Source organism: Chelonia mydas, chromosome 18, assembly GCF_015237465.2.
Source record: "Chelonia mydas isolate rCheMyd1 chromosome 18, rCheMyd1.pri.v2, whole genome shotgun sequence".
Classification (NCBI taxonomy): domain Eukaryota; kingdom Metazoa; phylum Chordata; order Testudines; family Cheloniidae; genus Chelonia; species Chelonia mydas.
Window position 1 is genome coordinate 6,775,154 of NC_051258.2, and position 23,939 is coordinate 6,799,092.

The following is a 23,939-nucleotide window of genomic DNA, read 5'->3' on the forward strand; positions in this document are numbered from 1 at the left end:
CCCCATCCCACACTCCGAACCCCTTGACCCCACTCCCACCACATGAATTTTGTTATGTGCTCCACTCTGAAAGGGACACGTCACACTTCACCTCCATATTGGTGCACATAACAAAATTCATTCCGCACATGGGTGGGAAAAATTAGAGGAAGCACTGTAGGTCGTCAACCTCACAGATACCACAGATGTTGAGCTACGGTCATTGTGTCTTCGGCAGAGACGCTTGTATGAGTCTGTATGGTTGAGCTTGTCAAAAATCAGACCAGGAGATCTCCAAGGAAGGGATGCCGGTGGCATGCTTCCCTCTGAGCTGGCACTGAACAAATACTCCAAGCATGGTACAATGGGGGAAATGTACTGGTCATGGCGCCCCCTTTCAGATGAGACAACGTTGTGATGATGTCTACTGCTGGTGATTAACGATCTCATTGCACTCCGACAGTTTGGCGGTAGGCAGATTCTAGCTTGGACAATGCCTTACGGCAAACCACAATTCTCTCAGACACTGCTTTGGTATTTTAATTCCTTTGCAGGTCATTCTTTGGTCAAGAATGTCAGTTTTAAGACTGCATCTTCCTCCTTTCCAAGGGCTTAGTCCTGACTATGTAAAAGATTTTCAGAGCGTGACTGTTTTTGGTATGGGGACAGTAGAAAGAGAGACAAGCAACAGACATCAGGCTTGTCGCCTAAAGGGTATGTCTACACTGCAATCATAGAATATCAGGGTTGGAAGGGACCTCAGGAGGTCATCTAGTCCAACCCCCTGCTCAAAGCAGGACCAGTCCCCAATTTATGCCTCAGATCCCTAAATGGCCCCCTCAAGGATTGAACACACAACCATGGGTTTAGCAGGCCAATGCTCAAACCACTGAGCTATCCCTCCCCCCGAGACACTACAGGAGGAGACACTACAGATCAGCTATGCTTACACCAGCTGCAATCACACCTCCTGATTGCAGTGCAGACATATCGTTAATATGGTCATTTTATCCACAATGGGCCACTCAGACACATATGTTGCTTAGCTTCTCCTACCTTGCTGTTTCGGCACTTCTTTACGGCCAATCAGGTCCCAGTTGGTTGCTCCAAATATCAGAAGCTGCCCCTTGCACTTGGACCCTTCGAGTTTCTGCCAGGTGTAAAGAGAAACAATCAGGTGAGCAGACAGGAAAGACAAATACGAATTGCAACTGTTCTGCAATTACCTCAGCATACAGAGAGAGCAGGTGGCATGAAATCAAACAGTTTGTTAGTATTGCTACCGTTCATTTAGATGCTCCGGGCAATCGTGGAGTGTTTTATTGCACGAAATAGCATGGCGGCCTGTAGCAGGGCAGTTATACCTATGGTTTATTTTTAGACTGATTTTGCTTTTTCAAAATCTGGTGAAGATTCATACCAAATGCATTGCAGCAACTAACGATCAGTACAGGTATTTGCAAGTTACATTCATAGTACCGAGAGAGGATAAACTCCAATAAAACTGGCCTATAGTTTAAAAAAACAAAAACTAAAACTGGATGGCCATTAGAAAGGTCCTGGCTAGAGACATCAGGATACAGCAGATGTAACACTTTGTACTGTACATATTAGCTCCTTAAGGCTGAAGATTTCAGTTGTTCAGGGAGTTGAGTCAAATACACCATGCACAGGATTCAAACCTTCATTAACGTCAGGGACCTTTTCCCTTCACCCCCACTTTATTCTGGCAGCCCACTGCATCTTAGCCCTTATTCTCCCAAAGCGAGGCCCACCACTGTGACCATCATCCTACAAGTCATAGAATCATAGAATATCAGGGTTGGAAGGGACCTCAGGACGTCATCTAGTCCAACCACCTGCTCAAAGCAGGACCAATCCCCAACTAAATCATCCCAGCCAGGGCTTTGTCAAGCCTGACCTTAAAAACTTCTAAGGAAGGAGATTCTACCACCTCCCTAGGTAACGCATTCCAGCGTTTCACCATCCTCCTAGTGAAAAAGTTTTTCCTAATATCCAGCCTAAACCTCCCTCACTGCAACTTGAGACCATTACTCCTTGTCCTGTCATCTTCTACCACTGAGAATAGTCTAGAACCATCCTCTCTGGAACCACCTCTCAGGTAGTTGAAACCAGCTATCAAATCCCCCCCTCATTTTTCTCTTCTGCAGACTAAACAATCCCAGCTCCCTCAGCCTCTCCTCATAAGTCATGTGTTCCAGACCCCTAATCATCTTTGTTGCCCTTCGCTGGACTCTCTCCAATTTTTCCACATCCTTCTTGTAGTGTGGGGCCCAAAACTGGACACAGTACTCCAGATGAGGCCTCACCAGTGTCGAATAGAGGGGAACGATCACGTCCCTCGATCTGCTGGCAATGCCCCTACTTATACATCCCAAAATGCCATTGGCCTTCTTGGCAACAAGGGCACACTGTTGACTCATATCCAGCTTCTCGTCCACTGTCACCCCTAGGTCCTTTTCCGCAGAACTGCTGCCGAGCCATTCGGTCCCTAGTCTGTAGCGGTGCCTTGGATTCTTCCGTCCTAAGTGCAGGACCCTGCACTTATCCTTGTTGAACCTCATCAGATTTCTTTTGGCCCAATCCTCCAATTTGTCTAGGTCCCTCTGTATCATATCCCTACCTGCCACTGTATCTACCACTCCTCCTAGTTTAGTATCATCCGAAAATTTGCTGAGAGTGCAATCCACACCATCCTCCAGATCATTTATGAAGATATTGAACAAAACCAGCCCCAGGACCGACCCTTGGGGCACTCCACTTGATACCGGCTGCCATCTAGACATGGAGCCATTGATCACTACCCGTTGAGCCCGACAATCTAGCCAAGTCAAGATGGGACTCTCTTCAGAGCCCACCGCCATCTCACCCCCCACTCCGAGCATCACCCCACAGCACTCCTGCTCTCAGGAGAACTGATTGCATCCCACAGCACTTCCTGGCAGCCCCAAAAAGCAAGAAAGCAGGCTTTCTAGTCAGATCACTTATTCTGAACTAATCAGCAACAAAAGGACCAACTGAGTTTTTTCGGAACCTCAAGTTCCTTGGGGAACAGAGACTCTCCAGCCTTAAAAATCCGACGCTTTACAGCTGACATAGCATAGTCATATTCAAAGCTGTGGTCCTGATTTTCTCAAGCGCGGGGCTTACATGTCTCCAGCTGCAGCCTGGAAGAAGTGGGTACTCAGCACCTTTGAAAAATCCAGCCCTTTATGCACCGAATACGCACACAGCTCAGAAAACAAAAGCCAGCATCATCCATCCTGCAATGCTGTCCATATGCCACTCACAAAGGCAAATGAATCCCCCGCTCCACAGGACTGAACTTACCCATGTTAAGAAGGTTTAAAAAATAAGAGTGGGAACAAGAATTCTGGAGCTTAAATTTAAGTGATTGGTTGGGATTTTCAAAGGAGCTAAGGTATTTAGATACCCAACCAACCCTGAAATACAATAGGAGCTGGGGGCTTAACTCCTTAAAGCTCCTTTGAACATCCCAGTCATTATGTTTGCAATCACTGATAATATAAAACCCCTGACCTTTGGTTGGCAACTTACAAACTAAAATAGAATGCCCCACAAGAGAATGCTTCAAACGATGGCCTCTGACTTTTACAAGGCTGGGGAAATTATGCATCCATTTGGTTTTGCTCCCCAAGTACACAGCTAAAAGCCAACATTACAGCACACTTCTGTAACAAACAGCTGGTGGGAGAGGGAGGGTTCGACACAGACACCCTTGAAAAGGAAGAGAAACAGCCCAAGAATCTGACAGGGAAGCCACCTAAACTCCATTTAAATTACTTAAAGATCTTTATCAGAGAGATTAGAACCACAAGCCTTTCAAACGCTCCCACTATTTCAGATCACGCCCAATTTTCTCTGTCCCCCTTTTCCTTTAACTGATAGGCCATGAATTTTATTTCTGTAGCAGGGATTCCAGAGCCTAAGCTTCCTGGATACATGTTACATCAAAGCATCTGTCTTAAGAAACAGGAACTTCTTCCTGAGGCAAACCCCTCTGTAGGTTCAACTGACTTTACTCCTACAACTTCCTGGTCTGCCAAATGGATCAGGAAATAGAGCAAAGGAGAAAAACTTGTTTTCTAGCAAAAAGAAAAGGAGTACTTGTGGCACCTTAGAGACTAACCAATTTATCTGAGCATAAGCTTTCGTGAGCTACAGCTCACTTCATCGGAGCTTATGCTCAAATAAATTGGTTAGTCTCTAAGGTGCCACAAGTACTCCTTTTCTTTTTGCGAATACAGACTAACACGGCTGTTACTCTGAAACCTTGTTTTCTAGCAGCGGTTTCCCATAGGATGTCCACTCAAATCAATTGAGTATTTGATGCTGTACCACATCGGGAACGATGGAGAACCGGTCTGGTACTGAACGACATGGCTAGCACATCACTCAGCATTCAGAAACCAAGAAATTCTGCTGCCATCACACAATCAGAATCTGGACAATGCTACCAAACAACAGCTTGACTGCAGATACTTTAGGAACCATGCTAACAAAGAAAAAAAAAGAGAGTGTTTTAAATTTAATACACTGCAGTAATTACAGATGCTTCTCACAGTGACTGATATGTTGGCTTGGGAGACTGGACAGGTTTTCAGAGTTAATTGTCATCTTTATTAATGAAGTTGGGATTAATACTATTTGGTCCGGGTTTGTTTTTTTCCCCCCTTTTGTGAGTACAGGCAAGATGATAAAATGCTGTACAATGGCTATGGGAAGAATAGATCAACGCAGCAAAAACAAGCTAAGGCTATTCGACCCATCTGAAGTGGAGTCCAATTTCCCTGGAGGGAAGGTGCCAAGTCCAGAACGTTCAGTATTGTCCAGGTTAAAAGACTATACCAAAGATTTACTTAGCAATAAAAGAAGTCTTCCCTGTACACTAACCTAAGCACGCTCTTTGGATCTTCGCTGCCTACTTAGATCCTAGTCACGTAATTTGTGCTAAGATGGATCTGATGGAAGGGGAAAAAAAAATATACGGTGCTTTCTTCAATCAGCAAAATGGGGTTTCCAGGGTAAAATTACTTTGGAATTGTATCTCAAGGGAAAAAAGATGTTTGAAAGGCTGATGTTCAACCTTTTAACAGACTCATTTGGGAGGCTGCATTTTTTAGACAAGGAACGAGTGTTAAAGGTGCCTGTCCATTAGAGAGTGTATTATTGCAATCAGCTACAAAACAGGGCAAGTAAATAAGTCTGGCTTATGTCACGGATTCATCCCAGAGTTAACGAACCCTCAGAATGCACGTTACACTACAGCACTGTGTGATCTCGCTGCAGCATTAAACTTGCATCCCCACTAAATGACCAACATCACTTGCATGAGCAGAGCAAAGGGACTGTTATGACACATTCCGTCAGCTCAGGCAAAGATCACAAACTTACATCCGCATGCAACAGCGGAGCAGAGACCTTATTGGCAAAGCAGGCTGAAGGTGTTTGTAGGATGGATCCTTCCCTTTCCAAGTCTCATAACGTACAAGAAAAGAAGTGGCCAAGCCATGACAATGCAGAAGCAACTTCTACTTCAAAGGAATGAGCAAAACATTTTCCATAGCTGGTTTGTAAGTAAAACTATTCCCCAATGCTTACTCCCCTACCCACAAGTCAAACACTGAAAGCTGGCTTTATCCACAAGATTCAAATAAATTAGAGCATGGTTACCACAGGGAAATTCAAAGACCCAATAGTCAAGTTTGGCCTTTGCATCATGACATTAGTGGACACTTTAGGCCAAATTTTCAGAGAAGCTGAGCACCTGAAGATCTAAAGCCCTGGTTTTCCTGCATGTTTGGAAATTTAAATAGATGCCTCATGACAACCCAAAGGCTTAGAGTGGAGGCAGTTTTGAATAGTCTTCTGAAGTCTCGTCGTGGGTGGTCTTCGGAGGTTTAAAACAGCCTGCACTGTACTAACCTTTCAGTCTGGCACGTACTTCTGTTCTACAAGGAGAAAAACTACGAGACCAACAAATATTTTAAACACTTCCATGCTTAACTGGTCAGTAGAAGGGAAGCAAACAAAATCCAGACCAACTGTTCATGGTATCACCGACACTTCTGCTATTTCAGACATCTTTAACATTGTCGCCGGCATCACAACACCATCATCTAAAGGAGTCCAGCCTCCTGCACAGATGTCAGTCCCAGAACATGGGACCCTTCCCCACCCCCCATAAAAATGAAAATGCAACATCATAAACACTGTTGCAGAAGCAATGTCAACAAGTCAGGCATGCGTTTAAGGTTTTGCTTACTGAACAGCCTCATGGAAGACATGCTGTTTCTATCAAGATCCCAGGGGTAAGGAAGATTCTGCTCACAACCACAAACAAAAATTTACAGTAACTAAAACAGAAGCTGCTAAGATGCTTTCGTAACAAAACTAAGTAACCACATTAACATTACTCAAATTACTCTCCATCTTTTTGCGCCAATCCCCTTATCTCTCTCTCTTTTTTTTTTTTTTGTAAAGCCTCAGTCATCCATCTGGGTCAGCACAGTTGGATTCTTACGCTCATAACCTTCAGTGGAGCTGCATATGGGCACGAGGGTCCACACGCATGGTTCAGATGTAAAATCTGGAGCTTAGATTGTAAACTCTTGGGGGTAGGGACTGCATCTTATTTATTCTGTGCCAAGCAAACTCTGGCTGCTCTATAAAACTGATCACTATAACGCAGGCCACTCAGCCTAATACATGCAGCATGGCGGAGTCATGAGTTCAGTGGTTTTTCACATGCTGTTTCTTGCGAGAGAAGAGTACAAAAGTGTCTTAATATCAGTGCTTGCTTCAGCAGAACATCTCATCTTATTCCAGATGCTTGCGGGGGGGGGGAGGGGTTGCAAAAGTCAGGAGCTTTATAATTAGTCAGACCATTTTAATTAGGGATCCACAGCAGCTCTGTGCACTTTCCAGCTCCCTGCCTCTCGCCTTGCAAACAGCCCTGCCCCCAAACAAAAGAAAAAAAGAGAAGTGTGGCTGGCAACAATGCTAATCAAGTTCTCTACTGCCTCTGCCCCCATTATACAAGCAGGGCTTCCCCACCTGCTGGTGAGACAGGAGGGGGAAGGGAGAGAACACACTGGGCATGCGCAACAAGCCCTCTCCAGCTTATGCCTTTACAAGGGAGCCGGGCTTCCCTTGCATCCTGGGGAGGGGAACCACCACGAACACACACATGCGCAGTGCCTGTCTGACCCCTGCTACAGTAGCAGGGCTTCCCCCACGTCCTGGGGAGATGGGAGGGAGGGGAAAAAGGGTTGGGAGAAACTGGGCATGTGCACTGCCCGCCTTCTCTCCTTCCCCCAGCCCCCAGAGTCATTTGCCACTGCCAGAGACAAGGCGGGAACCTCAAAGCCCTTAACAGTGTCTCTCTCCAAACAACAAATAATCCCCCTGCCCTGTAATAACATCCCCTGGAGTGTCTAATGCAGCCCCCAAACCCACACACTTCCCAGACAGAGACAGGCCAATACCAGACAGGGAACATGGGCAAGATCTTCCCTGTTACACATCTGTTGCTGGATCAGCTTCTGTGGGTGAAAGAGACAAGCCTTCCAACTCCACCCGTCTATGGAGCTCCAAAGCTCGCCTCTGTCACCCACCGAAGTTGCTCCAGTAACAGAAATTACCTCACCTACCTTGTCTCACACCCTGGGTCCAACAAGGTTACAGCACCACAAACACGCGTAGCATGAAGTCTTTCTCTCAAACTGAAGAATTGCGGGGAGGCTCCCCATTTCCAACACCAGTACATTTCTTTCACGAAGCTAGGCTCCTTGAATGGCATCCCAACCAGAGAGGGACTGTCTTTCAAATAAAGATCATGATTTCTCTTTCACAATAAAAGCAAAGCCTCTCCCTCTCTAACATCAAAGTCTGTCTGGCTGTGATGATCATAGAATCATAGAATATCAGGGTTGGAAGGGACCTCAGGAGGTCATCTGGTCCAATCCCCTGCTCAAAGCAGGACCAATCCCCAATTTTTGCCCCAGATCCCTAAATGGCCCCCTCAAGGATTGAACTCACAACCCTGGCCAATTTAGCAGGCCAATGCTCAAACCACTGAGCTAGTCTGCTTGCACATGTAATAAACGGATCACGTACCCCACTTCCCAGCAAAGCGAACTCCACTTCCCAGCAAAGTACATTCACTCACATGATCGTAAAACTAAGGGGTTGGGTTTTTGGTTGGTTTTTTTTTTTTCCCCCCAGGGGGAAGAGTTCTGTTAGTGACCAAGATAAGTTTGACATCGAAATCCTTCCTGTGGAACATTTGAGAGGGTTATTTTTCTTCTGTTGGCCTGGGGAATATCCAGACTTCCCTCCCTTCCACCCCAAAAGGACTTCCCTTTCCCCAAATAAAGAAGGAACCAAACAAAACACGTTTCAGAGTAGCAGCCGTGTTAGTCTGTATTCGCAAAAAGAAAAGGAGGACTTGTGGCACCGTAGAAACTAACCAATTTATTTGAGCATAAGCTTTCGTGAGCTACAGCTCACTACAGCCAGCTTTTTTCGCAGTGCATGAATTCCCTCCCTCCCCCCTTTTCTTTTGGGAGAGAGAAGGCCCCCACACCTCCAAAAAAAGTGAGCTCATTTGATTCAGCAAGGGGCCTAATCTAAGACACTGGGGCGGGGGGAATCCATTTTCAGGGCAGGTTTGAACTTCTGTCCTCAAATCCAAAGTAGCCCTAACAGTTACCCCATCCAAAATGCAAGTACCCCTACATTCCCAGGAAGAGCGCCAACCCCTGGACTGACCCACATGGAGTGGGAAGACGGGTGCTTACACCACAGGGGCAAAAATTCCCCATGGGGGGCAAAAAAATCAAGCCAAGAGGAAGAGAAAATGTTTGATGAATATCAAGAGTAAGTGCAAGGAGGAGATTGTTTAAAAGGCTTTTGTTGTGGGTTAAAGGGACTGGGTTGGGGTCTAGGCCATTTGCAGAACCTTAGTGAAGGAAATCTTCACCCGATGTGATTAAACGTATTTAACCTATGGATTGTTAATTTTTAAAAAAGCATTAAACAATCACACACATCTCCCCCCCAACCCTAGCTGGATCAATTTTAAGAAAAGCAGCTATTTATATATTTCCCCTGCACAAAAACTAAGTGGGGGATGACAAGAGGGATGTATCCCCCAGCAGTTCACAGGGAAAGAGGGGCATACTGCCCACACTTGGTTTTGAGGGTGGGGTAGGGTGACCAGATGTCCTAATTTTATAGGGACGGTCCTGATATTTGGGGCTTTTTCTTATATGGGCGCCTATTACCCCCGTCCTGGTTTTTCACATTTTCTATCTAGTTATCCTAGGGTGGGGACAAGTAGGGAGTCCACCTAACTCCAACTAGGTGATGGGGGGGGGGGGGGCACAAGGGGACCCATACCGCCCTGGTTCAGAAAAATGAGGACTATTTGTCATCTCTTCTCCCCCTGGTTACTTGGGGGTGGTGGCTCCCATCCCTCCCCCCCTCCCCCCCGAGGGCCTTGAACTATGGGGCAGTGGGGGCTCCCAGGCCTCCCCCCAGGGCCTTGAACTATGGGGCAGTGGGGGCTCCCAGGCCTTGGCCTATGGGGCGGGGGGGGCTCCCATCCCTCCCCCCCGAGGGCCTTGAACTATGGGGCGGGGGGGGCTCCCAGGCCTCCCCCCAGGGCCTTGAACTATGGGGCGGGGGGGGCTCCCAGGCCTTGGCCTATGGGGCAGGGGGGGCTCCCATCCCTCCCCCCCGAGGGCCTTGAACTATGGGGCGGGGGGGCTCCCAGGCCTCCCTCGAGGGCCTTGAACTATGGGGCGGGGGGGGCTCCCATCCCTCCCCCCCGAGGGCCTTGAACTATGGGGCGGGGGGGGCTCCCAGGCCTCCCCCGAGGGCCTTGAACTATGGGGCGGGGGGGGCTCCCAGGCCTCCCCCCAGGGCCTTGAACTATGGGGCGGGGGGGGCTCCCAGGCCTCCCCCCAGGGCCTTGAACTATGGGGCGGGGGGGGCTCCCAGGCCTTGGCCCATGGGGCAGAGGGGGCTCCCATCCCTCCCCCCCGGGGCTTTGGCCTATGGGGCAGGGGGGCTCCCAGGCCTCCCCCCAGGGCCTTGAACTATGGGGCGGGGGGGCTCGCAGGCCTCCCCCCGGGGCCTTGAACTATGGGGCAGGGGGGGCTCGCAGGCCTTGGCCTATGGGGCAGAGGGGGCTCCCATCCCTCCCCCCCGGGGCTTTGGCCTATGGGGCAGGGGGGCTCCCAGGCCTCCCCCCGGGGCCTTGAACTATGGGGCAGGGGGGGCTCCCAGGCCTCCCCCCAGGGCCTTGAACTATGGGGCAGGGGGGGCTCCCAGGCCTTGGCCCATGGGGCAGGGGGGGCTCCCATCCCTCCCCCCCGGGGCTTTGGCCTATGGGGCGGGGGGGCTCCCCCCGGGGCCCGTCTCTCACGATCCGCTCCTTGCTGTGCTCGGGCTCGCTGATGATCACGGCCTGGCCTCCGGCTCGGCCGCCGCCCGGCCCGGGCCTGGCCGCCCTCTTGCCGCCGGGGCCCCCGTCCAGCTCGGCCGCCGCCAGCAGCAGCTCCCGGGGCCCGTCCTCCTCGCTGCTGCCGCCGCCGCCGCCGCTGCTGCTGCCGCCCTCGCCGCCGCCGCCGGCCCCGCGCTCGGGCCGGCCCCGCTTCCTCGGCCCCGGGCCCGGCCGCTTCCTGCCGGCCGAGCGGGCCGTCCCGTTGCCGGAGCTGGCCTCCCACACGGGCCCCGCCGCCGCCGCCTTCCTCCGGGGCATCTTGCCGGCTGGGCAGAGCGGGACAAACACACACACAGGCGGTCACGGGCCCCGATCCGGCCGCCGGGCCCCCCCATCGCGGCAGGGCCCCCGGAGCTCTAGGCTGCCGGGGAAAGTGGGGAGCAGCCCCCCCCCCGCAGGTTATACAGCCCTGAAATGCACAATCGAGCAACAACAAACCCCCTCACGTGGCAAAATAGTTTCTCCCCCCCCCCGCCTCGTGCAGGGAAACTGCCCCCACCACCACCCCCAAATGCACGAAAATCGCACAGAAAAAATCTCCCCCCCTTCGTCCTAGATGGATTAAAATTTGCTACCTTGAAAAAAAAAAAAAAACCGGCATGGAAATGGCACCACTCCTGCGAAAGTTTAGGGGGTAAATGTGTGTCGTCCCCCCTCCCTCCATTAGCATTCAAACTAGCCAACAGACAAGATGTAAGGGGAAAGAAAAATCCCCCCCCCCCCCCATTAAAATTTACAGTCTAGAAAAGATCCGGGCATTAAACCTACACACAGAGAAAGGGGTGATGAGCTCCAGCGATAGTTTTACACCTTGGCAAACAAAAAACCCCGCAAACAAGTGGGGACCCCCCCCCCCCCAAGCCGGCTCCAAAAAATATAGGTGAGAGTTCTCGACCCACATCCCCCCTCAGCCGGAATCGCTGGGATACTTACAAAGCGCTTTAAAGTCTATTAAAAAGTAAAATCTACCCCCACTTTGTCTCTTCCCTCAAGGCACCCGCAAAGTGTGTGTGTCTGCGGGGAAGGGGGGGATTTCCCCCCACCTGAAGCTGCTTTTCTCTTTGAACTCCCCTCCCCCTTATTAAAAAAAAAAAAATTCAACTCAATTGTCTCCCCCACCCGGCTCAGAAATGACACAAAAATCCAATTCATGCCTCCATCCTCGAGGGTTCAGAGCTTGATCTTCTACTAGCCGGATCCGTTCCCAGGCCTTTTCACGAAAAGGCTAAAAAACACACAAAAAGATGCGCTTTCCCCCCCACCCCCCCAATAAAAGCCATAAACACCTGTTCGGGGAGTTGGGTTTGTTGTTGCTCCAAATCAAGAAGAAGAAAAAAAAACTTTGACGTTCTCCAACTCTTTCCAGCAGGTTTTAATTTTTATTTTTTGCCCGTGTAGCTCCGCCGGTTTATTTCTGATTCAGGTTAGGGATTTTCCCAGCTCTCCTCTTCTAGATTTTCCTCCAGCGTCCCTTTTTCTTTTGCTCTGCCTTTAAAAAAAAAAAATTGAACAATGGGATCTCTGTCTGTCTCCGATTAAACCACGTGGATCCGCCTTCCTTCCCTTTTTTTATTCATTCAACCCCAACCCCCCTCCTCTTAGGGTTTTTTTTATCCGCTCCCCCCCCCCCGCCACTACCTTTAAAAAAAATCAACTTTCTCCTCCTCCCAAAGAGATCCGAATCGAATTTCAAAACTCTACCTGGTTTGGATGAAGAGTGCAACAAAAAGAAAGAAAGAATTCAAAGGCTTTAATTAATTTTGTTTTGTTTCCTGTTAAAGAAAAGGGTTTTTTTTTTTTCCCCTAGCGCCCACCCACCAGATGCACTTAAAATGTAAATATGAGCCGCCAGAACAAATGCTACAATACAAAACAGAAACACATGTATGCACAAGAAAAAGGAAAGAGCTGTGAAAGAAGGAGGCAGGCAAAGTCCAGCTTTGAGAACAGCTCCATCTCTAGGACAGGATGACTTTGGGGGGGGGGGGTGAGCGGGGGCTGTTAATTCAGTTAATATGGGGGGGAGCGTTCTTCCCTTACTAAAATGCTACCGTGAAATCCTCCTGCATGAACGAAGGCTAATGGTAAAACTGCCTATTTGTTATGTCTTGGTATTCTTTTATTATGCTCAAATAAATTGGTTAGTCTCTAAGGTGCCACAAGTCCTCCTTTTCTTTTTGCGAATACAGACTAACACGGCTGCTACTCTGAAACCTTTATTATTATGATTATTTATTTGTATTCCAGTACTGTCAGTGGACCCAAACGGAGATTAGGGCCCTGTTCTACTCATAGGTGCTATAGATACATGTATGCATTGTGGATAGTTCTCTCAATGTGTAGCGGCAGTCAAAAAAGTCAACAGCATGTTAGGAACCATTAGGAAAAGGGTAGATAATAAACAGAAAAATATCCTAATGCTACTAAATAAATCCATGGCACATCCACACCTTGAATATTGCATGCAGTTCTGGTCAGCCCATCTCAAAAAAGATACATTAGAATTGGCAAAGGTACTGAGAAGGCCAACAAAAATGATTAAGAGTATGGGACAGCTTCCGTATGAAGAGAGATTAAAAAAGCCAGGACTGTTCATCTTGGAAAAGAGATGATTAAGAGGGAAGATGATAGAGGGCTGTAAAATCATGAATGATGTGGAGAAAGTCAATAAGGATGTGTTATTTACTTCTCCACTGAACACAAAGAACTAAGGGTCACCCAAAGAAATTAATAGGTAGCTGGTTTAAAACAAACAAAAGGAAGTATTTTACACAACACACAGTCAACCTGTGGCACTTGTTGCCAGGGGATGTTGTGAAGGACAAAAGTATTACTGGGTTCAAAAAATAATTAGATACATTCATGGGGAATAGGTCCATCAATAGCTATTAGCCAAAATGGTCAGGGACGCAACCCTATGATCTGGCGGTCCCTAACCTTGACTGCCATAATCTGGGAGCAGACGACAGGGGATGGATCACTTGATGGTTGCCCTGTTCTGTTCATTCCCTCTGAAGCACCTGGCATTGGTCACTGTTGGAAGACAGGATACTGGGCTAGATGGACCCTTGGTCTGACCCAGTATGGCTGTTCTTATGTTCAGTGTTGTTGTAGCCATGTTAGTCCCTGGGTATTAGAGAGACAAGGTGGGTGAGGAGATATCTTATATTGGACCAGCTTCTGTTGGTGGGAGAGACAAGCTTTCAAGCTTGCGGACATATAGTGAGAGAGATGGGTTTCAGAGTGGTAGCCGTGTTAGTCTGTATCAGCAAAAAGAATGAGGAGTACTTGTGGCACCTTAGAGACTAACAAATTTATTTGGGCATAAGCTTTCATGGGCTAAAACCCACTTCATCAGAGAGTCCTTCACCTGAAGAGTTTTAAATCCTGCAATCTCTTTCCCTGAGAAAGAGATTCCTGTGCATAAAGTTAAGCACATGCTTAAGTGCTTTTCTGGATTGGGGCCAGAATGCTCAGCAGTTTGCAGGATCAACCCCTGTATGGGATAGATCTAAACGAAATAATATCCCCATTCTACAGATTGGGGACTGAGGCAATGAGAGATTAAATGAGTTGCCCAGAGTCATACAGGAAGGCTCTGGTGGATCCAGCAGCTGAACCCAGGTCTCTTGAGCCTCAGTCCAGGGCCTTAAATACAAGACCATTCACCTGGTCAATATTTATTGATACAAGGTCTCAAATGCTGGTTCTGTCCATTGACAAGAAAGTAAGGATTATTATAATTCTATACTTCCTTTCACTCCAAAGAATCCCAAAGCACTTTACAAACTCTTGCTCCCTGATTTACAAATTATATAACATCTACTGCATGTAGATAGATATATCTATGCATCTTTCTGAATTGTTTTTACCCAACTCTGAAATTCACCCATCTCTGGGGTAGAATGCAGCAGTTCTTTAAAAGCACCCAGACCCAGTGACACTGCACAGTGAGTTAGGGCAAGAAGTGCCGAAGATTGCCAATCTGAACTAAACCCAGGTATGAAGCCAGAGGAAATTCCACCTCAAGTTAGTAGCTGGGACATGCCAATGTCTTTCCGTTAGCTGTAATAGTCCATCATTTGTCTTTTCCTGCATTGAACCATGGATCGTTACTTGTATCGAGTTTTGTGTAAACCAGGCTTGGAAGAAGCTCCTCTCTGCTGTGAGGTGTATTTGAAATTGCAGTACCTGTCATGAGCATGGTATTTTATACACATAAATACTTTCATAACCACAGTCTTTATACATATCTCATAATGACCATCAAGTTCAGAGCATTACAAGCTTTCATAAAAGACCTCACCCTACATATTTTACACACAATAACATTGTATACAACCAGTTGATTCACTTGCTTACTCTTTGGGGCCTGAGCTCCCCCTGACCTTCCCTTGGGGTGTCTGGACCCTGACTGGCACAGCATGGAATTCATCTACAGGAAGTATAATTACCCAAACTGGAATACATTAGGGCATTAGTGTTAACACTTTTACCCTGTAAAAAAGTGCCATTGAATCTTTAATGGTCAGGATCTGATTTTACATATCACCCAAAAGGCTGCCTCTACTGGCCCCTGGCCCCAGTAAGGATCGTAGAGAGGCTCATTACTGGTTTAGAGGAAAGAAAGAATCACTGAATCACCACTCCACTATCACTTCCTGAGGCATGTGGAATTTTCAGGGAGGCCTCCCATCAAAACCATGTTCCCTGCTTATTTTAGAACATCTGAGAAGATGAAATGGCTGGAAACATAACAAATGCTTTCCAGTGTATGTGATAAGGGCATTGTCTATGTATTTGCTCTCCCAGTGGGTTAGTTTAAAAGGGAGAGAAGAAGAAATCTGAGTCGAAGCACAGTGCTGTGTCCTGATTTTAAAAGGTCAGAGCCTTTGTGAAGAAATAATAACTTCAGCGATTGTTATCCTCCCTTTGCTGGCTTTACCATTTCCTTTATGTACAGTGCCCAGAGTTGCCAATTCAAAGAGAAGAGCAGAGAAGACGCTGTAGTGGATTTGAGGGTGCCTTTGTAGTTTCACAGGGTAGGAACAAAATGCAATCCTATCCCATAAAAATGTCTCTGAGGCCCTTCTGATCCCACCCTTATGCTCCAAATAATTAGTAGCTGCCCTTTTTATTGCTAGAGCTGTCTTAGCTTGTTTAATTACTTAAAGGCTTTGTTCTGGCCCAGTGTGACTGGAGACTTATGGTAAGTGCATAATACAGAGGGCCATTTTGCAGTCTCCTTTACCTCACTGTAGATCTGGACAAACTGTGCTTAACAGGTCAGGTCAGGCTTGACAAAACCCTGGCTGGAATGATTTAATTGAGGATCAGTCCTGCTTTGAGCAGGGGGTTGGACTAGATGACCTCCTGAGGTCCCTTCCAACCCTGATATTCTATGATTCTACGATTCTAAATCACTGGATTTACTCTAGATTTACACTGGTGAAAACTGACAGCAAAATTAAGCCCATAGAGTTAGTGCCCAGGACACACTGCATTGTATCACAATGTAAATAAGAAATTAAAAATAAATTAAAAAGTCAGATCCTGATAGTGTTTTCTCTGAAGCACATTTGTGGATGACTGAAAAAATAATAGCTTGTCAAATTGGTTTTGTGTCCTATTTCCAAGAAAAATGTCTCAAGATAGCCTATCACGGACTCAGGATCCAGATGCCAAGTGCATTGTCTATGATTAGGGCCCTTCCAAATTCATGGTCCATTTTGGTCAATTTCATGGTCGTAGGATTTAAAAAATTGTACATTTCATAATTACAGCTATTTAAATCTGAAATTTCAGTGTTCTAATTGTAGGGGTCCTGACCCAAAAAGGAGTTCTGGGAGGGTCACAAGGTTATTGTATGGGGGGTTACGGTACTGCTACTCTTATTTCTGCGCTGCTGGAGGCTGCAGCGCTGCCTTCAGAGCTGAGCAACTGGAGAGTGGTGGCTGCTGGCTGGGAGCCCAGCTCTGAAGGCAGCAGGGCAGAAGTAAGGGTGGCAATACCACGATCTCCCCTACCATAAACTTGTGACCCCCTGCAACTCCCTTTTGGGTCAGGATCCCCAATCTGAGAAACTCTGGTCTCCCCATGAAATCGGTATAGTATAGGGTAAAAACACAGAAAAGACCAGATTTCACGGGGGGAGACCAGATTTCACAGTCCATAACATGTGAATGGCTGTGAATTTGGTAGGGACCTATCTATGATCAAACGGGGTCACATTAGGGATGAGAAACCCGGACTATCTCATCTCCCAAGCCTTTGCTCTAACTACTGGAAAGACACTCCCTCTTTACATTTTATTCTTCCCTGTTCTGGAGGTTTAACAATCAGAAGGCAGAATACAGAACTATAATTCACCAGTTTAATCCCATTCCTTTGGAGCTGGTACAGGGGATGTTCACTCAAGAACTACACTAAAAGATTTGATGTAAGAAAAAAACCCAATTGGCTTAATGGAAGTGGCTACTGCTCATCCTTAATGGGCTAGGAATCCCTGATGCCCATTTCTCGCTCTGCCACTGATTCACTCTGTAACCTTGAGCAAATCACTTCGGACCAGATTCACTGGTGGAAGCCTGGTGTAACTCCGTTGACTTCAGATGTATTGCTGTTGATTTACACTAGTGTAAAGCAGAGTTTGACTATTAATCTGACTTACTTTCCCTCTCTGTAAAATGGGCAGAATAATACCTACCTACCGGGTCTCCTGAGTCCCAAGTCCATACTCTCTCCCCCATACCGTGCTGCATCCCTACCTCAGAAGGGTGAGTATTAATTAGCTGGTGTTTATACAGTGCTTTGCACATATAATGCTGCATGTAAGTGCTCAGGGACAACTCCTCAGCTGAATGGAGCAATGCTGATTCGTCCCAGTTTAAGTGCTGACCCTGAGTATTATTATTAGATTTGCCTGGGGAAGTGCTAGGAGTTTTATTTTCGTTTGATGCCCCCAATAGACCAGCAATAGCGACCCAAGACAATTCGGCAGATGGCTACAGTCTATAAGGGCGCCAGTCATGGACTAAGGGTCACCAACTCCATCTTGAAACTTTTTTTATTTTACTCTAAAGATGTCAGCGATGTGTATAAGGTCATAGCTTAGGTGGCAGAAAAGGCACAGAAAGGGGTTCAAATTAGGGACTGACAAGCCAGATCTGAAGGTTTTGCTAAGGTTTAGATAAGAATATGGATCATTTGGGACTCACCCGGAGTCCTTTTGCGGTTGTCTCACTTATACAGAAGAGCATGATCTTGTGGTTAAAGCCCAGGGGTAGGAATCAGAACTGGTTGTATGTCTGCCTCTGCCACACACCCAATGTGGGACCTTGGGCAAGGTCACTTCACCTCTCTTGCCTCAGTTTTCACAACTGTACAATGCTGTACAATGCTCAGTGGGGGCTTATGAAGTTCATTCATTAATGTTTGTAAAGTGCTTTGAAATCCTTGAATGACAGGAGCTAGAGAAGTGTGAAGATCTATCTATCTATCTGTTATGTAATGGCACCCAGCACGGTAGTTTCATTTATTATTATAATTTATTGTGAACACTTCTGTAATATCTCATGCTTTGATATCAAGCACAAGCAAGATTGCTATCAAGGAATTCATTCTATCACATAATTGCCATCAGGTTTCCTTAGGAAAAATGGCACACTGCAACTGGTCTCGACTAAAGAACTGGTTCCCCCTTTACAATGTGGCCATGTGGCAAACCTGGTGATGTCTGGGCTGCGGGCAGGAAAATAAAGGTTCTTTCCCCTTGTGTGTCATGAGCGCTGATGCAACTCGACGCCGGAATCATATGACGCTAAGGTGTGGATTTCCAGAAACTGGTTTTCCCTGCGGGCTGCCCTGGGACAGTAATTTGGAGAGTGAAGAACTTGTCCTGCCTGTTAACTCCCCGGAGCAGTTACGCTACTGCATGATATGCATTGCCATGTAATCGCGGGAGGCCTGAGCCTGTGCTTACAGAGACTTCTCCAATGGTAGTGGGTGTGGACAGGCATCAGTTAGGTGTACCACAGCACTGCATTATGCCTCTAGACCAGAACCTCTCTGGGGCACCGGCTGCCTGTGTTTGTTTAATCCAGGTGCATGATTAGGGCTTGTAGGCAATACAATGAAGAGGAGGATAATTATGAGAAGAAGAAGGAGGAGGAGGAGGAGGAGAAGGAGAGAAGAAATATGAGTTTCCCAACAGAAACATGCAGGGAATTACACCTTTTATCCATGAGGCAGCTGCTTTGTTCCTAATATGCAACTCCAAGGTGAACGGTTCAGAATCTACACAGGTAGGGTTGCTGCATAATAGTGGTGGAGGCCCGTTCATTTTTCACTTGTCATTCTGTGGCTCTCGCAGAAAGGCCTCCTGGGATGCTATTTTACTGTCATGATTAAATCACCGCTAGCCTGGGCAGGGACCATCTTTGTGTTCTGGGTTCGTACAGCGCCTAGCACAGTGGAGCCCTAGTCCGTGACTGGGGCTCCTAGGTGCTGCAGCAATACAAAGAACAAACAATAATCCTTCCCCCCGGGAATTAAACACATAAATCAGTAGGAATTTGGGGCCAGATCCTCAGTTGGTGTAGTCACTGTAGCGCCATTGATTTCAATGGCGTTGGTTTACATCTGCCCTTTTTTCTGGATTTCTTTGGAGTGCCGGGAATACATTTGTTTGGGTTTTGTATTTTTTCTCTGCCTGTTCTTGATTCTTTTGCTGCTCAGTAAAAAACAGGCAGATCGATGCACATATTCAAAGGGGTGTTCACCCATAAAATCAGGGTTTCACCTAAAATAGGACGCCCAAAGTTCTGTGTTTCCTGCTTCTGTTATGGTGAAGGATATATTGCTCAGGGTTTTCATTAGAACCTACTTTTTAGTTGTGCTTGTAATTTGGAAAAGGAAAGGGATGGGGAGAAGGTGACAAGCTCTTTGGGGCAGGGATCATCTTTATGATCAGTTTGTACAGCACCTAACACAATGGGGACCTGGCTTGTAGATCTTAATAACTAACAAATAATAAAAGTCACTGAGACCTGCCAGTGGCGATGCTCGTAGGATGGGATTTGCAAAGCAGCCTAAGGAGATTTAGTTACCCAAATCACCTTCACTATTCTAGGTGCTCGTACAGCCCTCCTCACTATATTACCTGAGCACTTCTCAATCGTCAGTGGATTTCTTCTCACATTTCCCTGTGAGGCAGGGCAGTGCTATTATCCCTGTTGTACAGATAGGGAACTGGGGCCCAGAGAGACCAGATGCCTTGCACAACCTCACACAACAAATCTGGGGTAGAGCAGGGAACTAGTCGGCACCCATACCAGTAAACTATTCTTACTCCTGATGGGCATCCGAGTTCAGAGCAGCTGCAGCTGTAGTCCCCCTCCGTGGTTCCACCGAGGGTATCCACTTTAGGATCCATCTCTTCAGCCGTCACTTCTCTTGGCTGGAGACCCACGTCTCACTCGCTCCTGACTGTGGATCTGAAGGCTGCACAGTGCCCTGCCTACACTGTGACATCCCCAGCAAGCCAGACTGCCTAAAAGGCCGGTGCCTACACTTTGATTTCTCTTCAAGGGCTGTGACCAGTGGATCGCCCGCAGTTATAAGTTACCATCCACCTCCTTCTAAGCAAGCACATTTATTCTTAAGGTAAAAGCATTACAGACAAAACATACTAAACAATAAAAGAACCTACATGTATGCTAAAAAGATTAGCAGAGTCACCCTGCAACTCCAGCCTAGGGCTTTGGTAGTTTTAATTCTTCAAAACTCAGCATTGGGTTTTCTTCATGGTTATAAATTCGTCCATGTTAGATTCAGAATCAGAACAAAGACTGGGAAGATCAGTCATTTCTGGCCTTTGATCTCAGCCTTGTATAAGAGGTAATCAGCAGGCAATGACCCTCTCCTCAGGGCACAGCTTCAAAAGGCTGTGGTTGTTTTTTTGTTTTTTGGGGGTTTTTTTTTGCATAACTTGAGTTAGGGAATTTGCATTAACTTCTCCCTAGGAATTCCCCAGGAAATCCATTAGCACTTTTTGTTCCCAAAGTCCATATTTGTCTGGCACATTTTCAGTATAGTCTTTTGGTCTTAAATCTGTCACATTTGCCCCCCTAGAAAGATAATATACAATCCCTGACCACAATAATACATCCCCTTAATACAATGGTTTTCAATCAGTGGTCCACAGACCCCTGGGGGTCCACAGACTATGTCTAAGATTTCCAAAGGGGTCCACACCTCCGTTCAAAATGGAAAAAGGCTGCAAACCACTGCCTTAATACAATAAGGTCTCCCATATATACTGAAATTGCCATATCTGTCACAGTGGGTATGTCTACACTGTAGCTGAGAGTGTGCTTTCCAGTGTGGGTAGATAGATACACACTAGCTCTGCTCAAGCTAATGAGCTAAAAATAGCAGTGTAGCCAGGTTAGCATGGGTGGCGGCTCAGGCTAATCACTGCGTAGAACCCCCTTCCAAGCCCCCTGGGTATATACCTGGGCAGCTAGCCTGAGCCACCGCCCATGCTAAACTGGCTACACTGGGGGTGATGCAGACACCTGCAGCAGACCCATAGAAACATGGGCCACTCATCCTCCCAGTCTTTCCCCCCTTGTTGCTTCCCACCTATCCCCAAGCTTCTCAGTGTTTCCGCCACGCTGCTCCTGGACTTTTGAGGAGAGTTAGTTTCCTTTCCTCCCACCATGAATAAATACATTTTAAACAATAACATTGTACATAATAGCTGGGGTGGGGTGGGATAGTGGGGGGAGGAGTTATGAGGGTAGTAGCCAATCGGGGAGAAGGAATTTGCATAACCTCCTTATGGTTATTGAGAAAGACCTATTCTGCAGCTCTAATCTAGCTATCTATGAGAGGTTTGTCAAGGACTTTCCTGGGTACAGGATCAAGCCCCTATAAAACTCACTTGGCTGTATTACTTAGGTGCTTATTTTGGTGCTTACTTAGGTACTTAGGTACTTAGGTGCTTATCCAGTGGAGCTGGATGACCTTATAGAATCCTAGGTAGACAGTTTTTTAGTTCATTGCTGCGGCTGATACAAAGCCAGCCACTGGCGCTCATATGGCTTTGGTTTTTTGCTTGTTTTTGTAGGCCCTACAAAAATGGTGGTCACTGCTTTTATGTTTTGAATTTCTCAAGCATAGTCTTATTGAGGTCAATTGGGAGTACTCACAAATTAAAATGAAGCATATGCTTAAGTGCCTTACAGAATCAGCGCCTTGTGCAATTCATGCCAATAAGCATTCCAGTTTATGCAAATCACCGCTCTCCAAGTGGGTAATACTGGCCCTCAGCCAGCCAGCATACTGGGATTTGCATGTTGGATGAAAGAAGAGTACAATTTTTGTGAAATGCCCAACTCCTCAGCCAATCATAATGCAGAGAACTGCATAACTAAGAAATAAGGATAAAGTTATGGTTCAGTAACTCAACGGCAGACCTGAGCCCTGATTGGCTAAGAGAAGTGAAATTGCAGAATAAATGTCGAGAGACAAGGTGGGTAAGGCAATATATCTTTTATTGGACCAACTTCTTCTGGGAAAAGAGACAAGCTTTCGAGCGCCACAGAGCTCTTCTGTGGGAAGACTGGCAAATGTAAGAAGCAGGTGCACAGTTGCAACTCACATTTCAGCCCCATTTCACCTAAAACAACTGTCAGCCATGTTTGGAAAGACCTCTTCTTACTTTCCATTGTTATTTAAACCCTTCCCAGGAAGCTGGAAAATAAAATGCTGCAGATTTAGTCTTTTAAACCTGACAAATGTTTATTTTATTTTATTCTGTTTCTAACAGAGCTGATTGATTTATAGAGTGCCACCCTCGATAAGGGTCAGCACAGGCACAGATACCATGGTGATGGACGTCCTTATCGAAACCTAGGCAAACAGAGAACTGGTTAGTTGACGCAGAGCCAGCAACTGGAGAGCACATGTTCCTTTCCTGTAGACACTATGCAAACAGTGGTCCCTGCTTTTATGCTTTGAATTTCCCAGCGATGGCATCATGGATTTTATTTTTAAATACAAGGTATTTAAAATCCTGGTGTTACGGGGTGGCCTGCTCCTTTAAGGACCGGGAGGCTTGGGTTCAATCAGCCCACCTGTGCCCTAATTAGCTGCCTTCCAGCCTAAGGGGGCTGAACTAATTGGGGTCAGGTGAAAGCCTGATAAACACCTGGGCCTCATAAAAGGGCAGCGAAGTCAGTGTAGGGGAGGAGGAACTCCAGGGAGCACGCTGGGTTGGCTCTTACGGAAGGCCTTGAAGTAGGGTCTGGAAGGATACAAAGGAATTTGCCTGGGAGTAAGGGCTTCCTCCTAGCATGGAGAATTGTAAAGGGAGTCCAGAAGGTGGGCTGAAGAGGAGCCAAGTGGGGTGAAAGAATTTGTGGTTTGTTTGGACTTTTGTTATCCTGGAAGGGGTTAAGTTTTAATGATTGACTTGGGTGGAGAGCTAAGCTACAGCACCAACTCCAGCCTCTGTGGGGGACCCACCTGGGAAGGGGAAATTGAGGCAGAGAGTGCCTGCAGCACCATGCTTGGGCAGCAGGTGGCACTATAGGGCCCTGATTGTACAGCACTATGCCTAGATTACAGCAACCCTACCTCCAAGTTTTCAAACTCCTAAATTTCGTAAGGGCCTTGTCCTATTAACCGTCAAATGTTCTGTTCTTGGAATTTCTTTAAATGTCCTATTTATGATCAAAATGGAGTGACTACTGGAAAGCTAAATGCGTTAGTCTCTAAGGTGCCACAAGTACTCCTTTTCTTTTTTTTAAATGTCCTAGAGATTCCAAGCATTCACTGGTCTCAGATTTGTCCCTCAGGGCTCGGTTCTGCCATCCTCATGCTGAGTGGTTTTGCCAATTTCAACAGGACACTGCTCACAGGGGATTTGGCCATGAACCCTGAGAGAGAGTCAAGGCATAGTTGTGCTGCCCCACAAGCAAACTGGGAAGCAGATCCTAACCCAGACAATCACAATCCGATGCTGGCCTTGCTCTGGTCTGGAAATAATCTGCACCATCCCCACTCCTGACACAGATGGCTTCCCCTAGTGCACGGGTGAAACTGCCATGATTGCCCGCACCTTGCCGCTGCCCATCCACTCCCCACCCCATGGGAGTAGCGGTCTTTCAGACTGCCTCTCCCCACCGCACACGATATGACTAGTCCGTGCAAAGGAGCAAGGGGGTGTCTTCTGCCCCCTCACTCCTTGCACGGTCACATTAGGAAGACCACGATCTGGCCTGGAGGAACTTCCCGCTCAGCCTTCAGCAGCACATATACTGACATTGGAATGATACAGAGAAGATTAGCAAGGCCTCTGCGTAGGGCTGACACGCAAATTCATGACGCGGCCCGTAAGGCA

At 47.1% G+C, this 23,939-nt stretch overlaps 1 protein-coding gene and 1 non-coding gene across 4 annotated transcripts in view; one reads left to right on the forward strand and one right to left on the reverse strand.

Annotated features, from left to right (window-relative positions):
* RCC2 (regulator of chromosome condensation 2) overlaps nt 1-12,395 on the reverse strand; it is a 38,222-nt gene extending 25,827 nt beyond the window's left edge. For 2 of the 3 annotated variants that reach the window (XM_037881034.2, XM_043531653.1), the window contains exons 1-4: nt 12,233-12,395; nt 11,818-12,020; nt 10,454-10,797; nt 1,036-1,129 (exon numbers count right to left, since the gene is read on the reverse strand). In XM_037881034.2, coding sequence (XP_037736962.1) covers nt 1,036-1,129; nt 10,454-10,789 — 430 coding nt within the window. In that variant the 5' untranslated portion in view covers nt 10,790-10,797; nt 11,818-12,020; nt 12,233-12,395. Of the gene's footprint in view, nt 1-1,035; nt 1,130-10,453; nt 10,798-11,464; nt 11,550-11,817; nt 12,021-12,232 lie in introns of those variants that run through there. The other variant, XM_043531652.1, reaches the window with a different exon arrangement.
* Nucleotides 12,396-23,830: 11,435 nt separating this feature from the next.
* On the forward strand, nt 23,831-23,939 carry LOC114021651. The gene has a single exon (XR_003566124.2). It is a non-coding gene; the product is annotated as a U6 spliceosomal RNA (small nuclear RNA).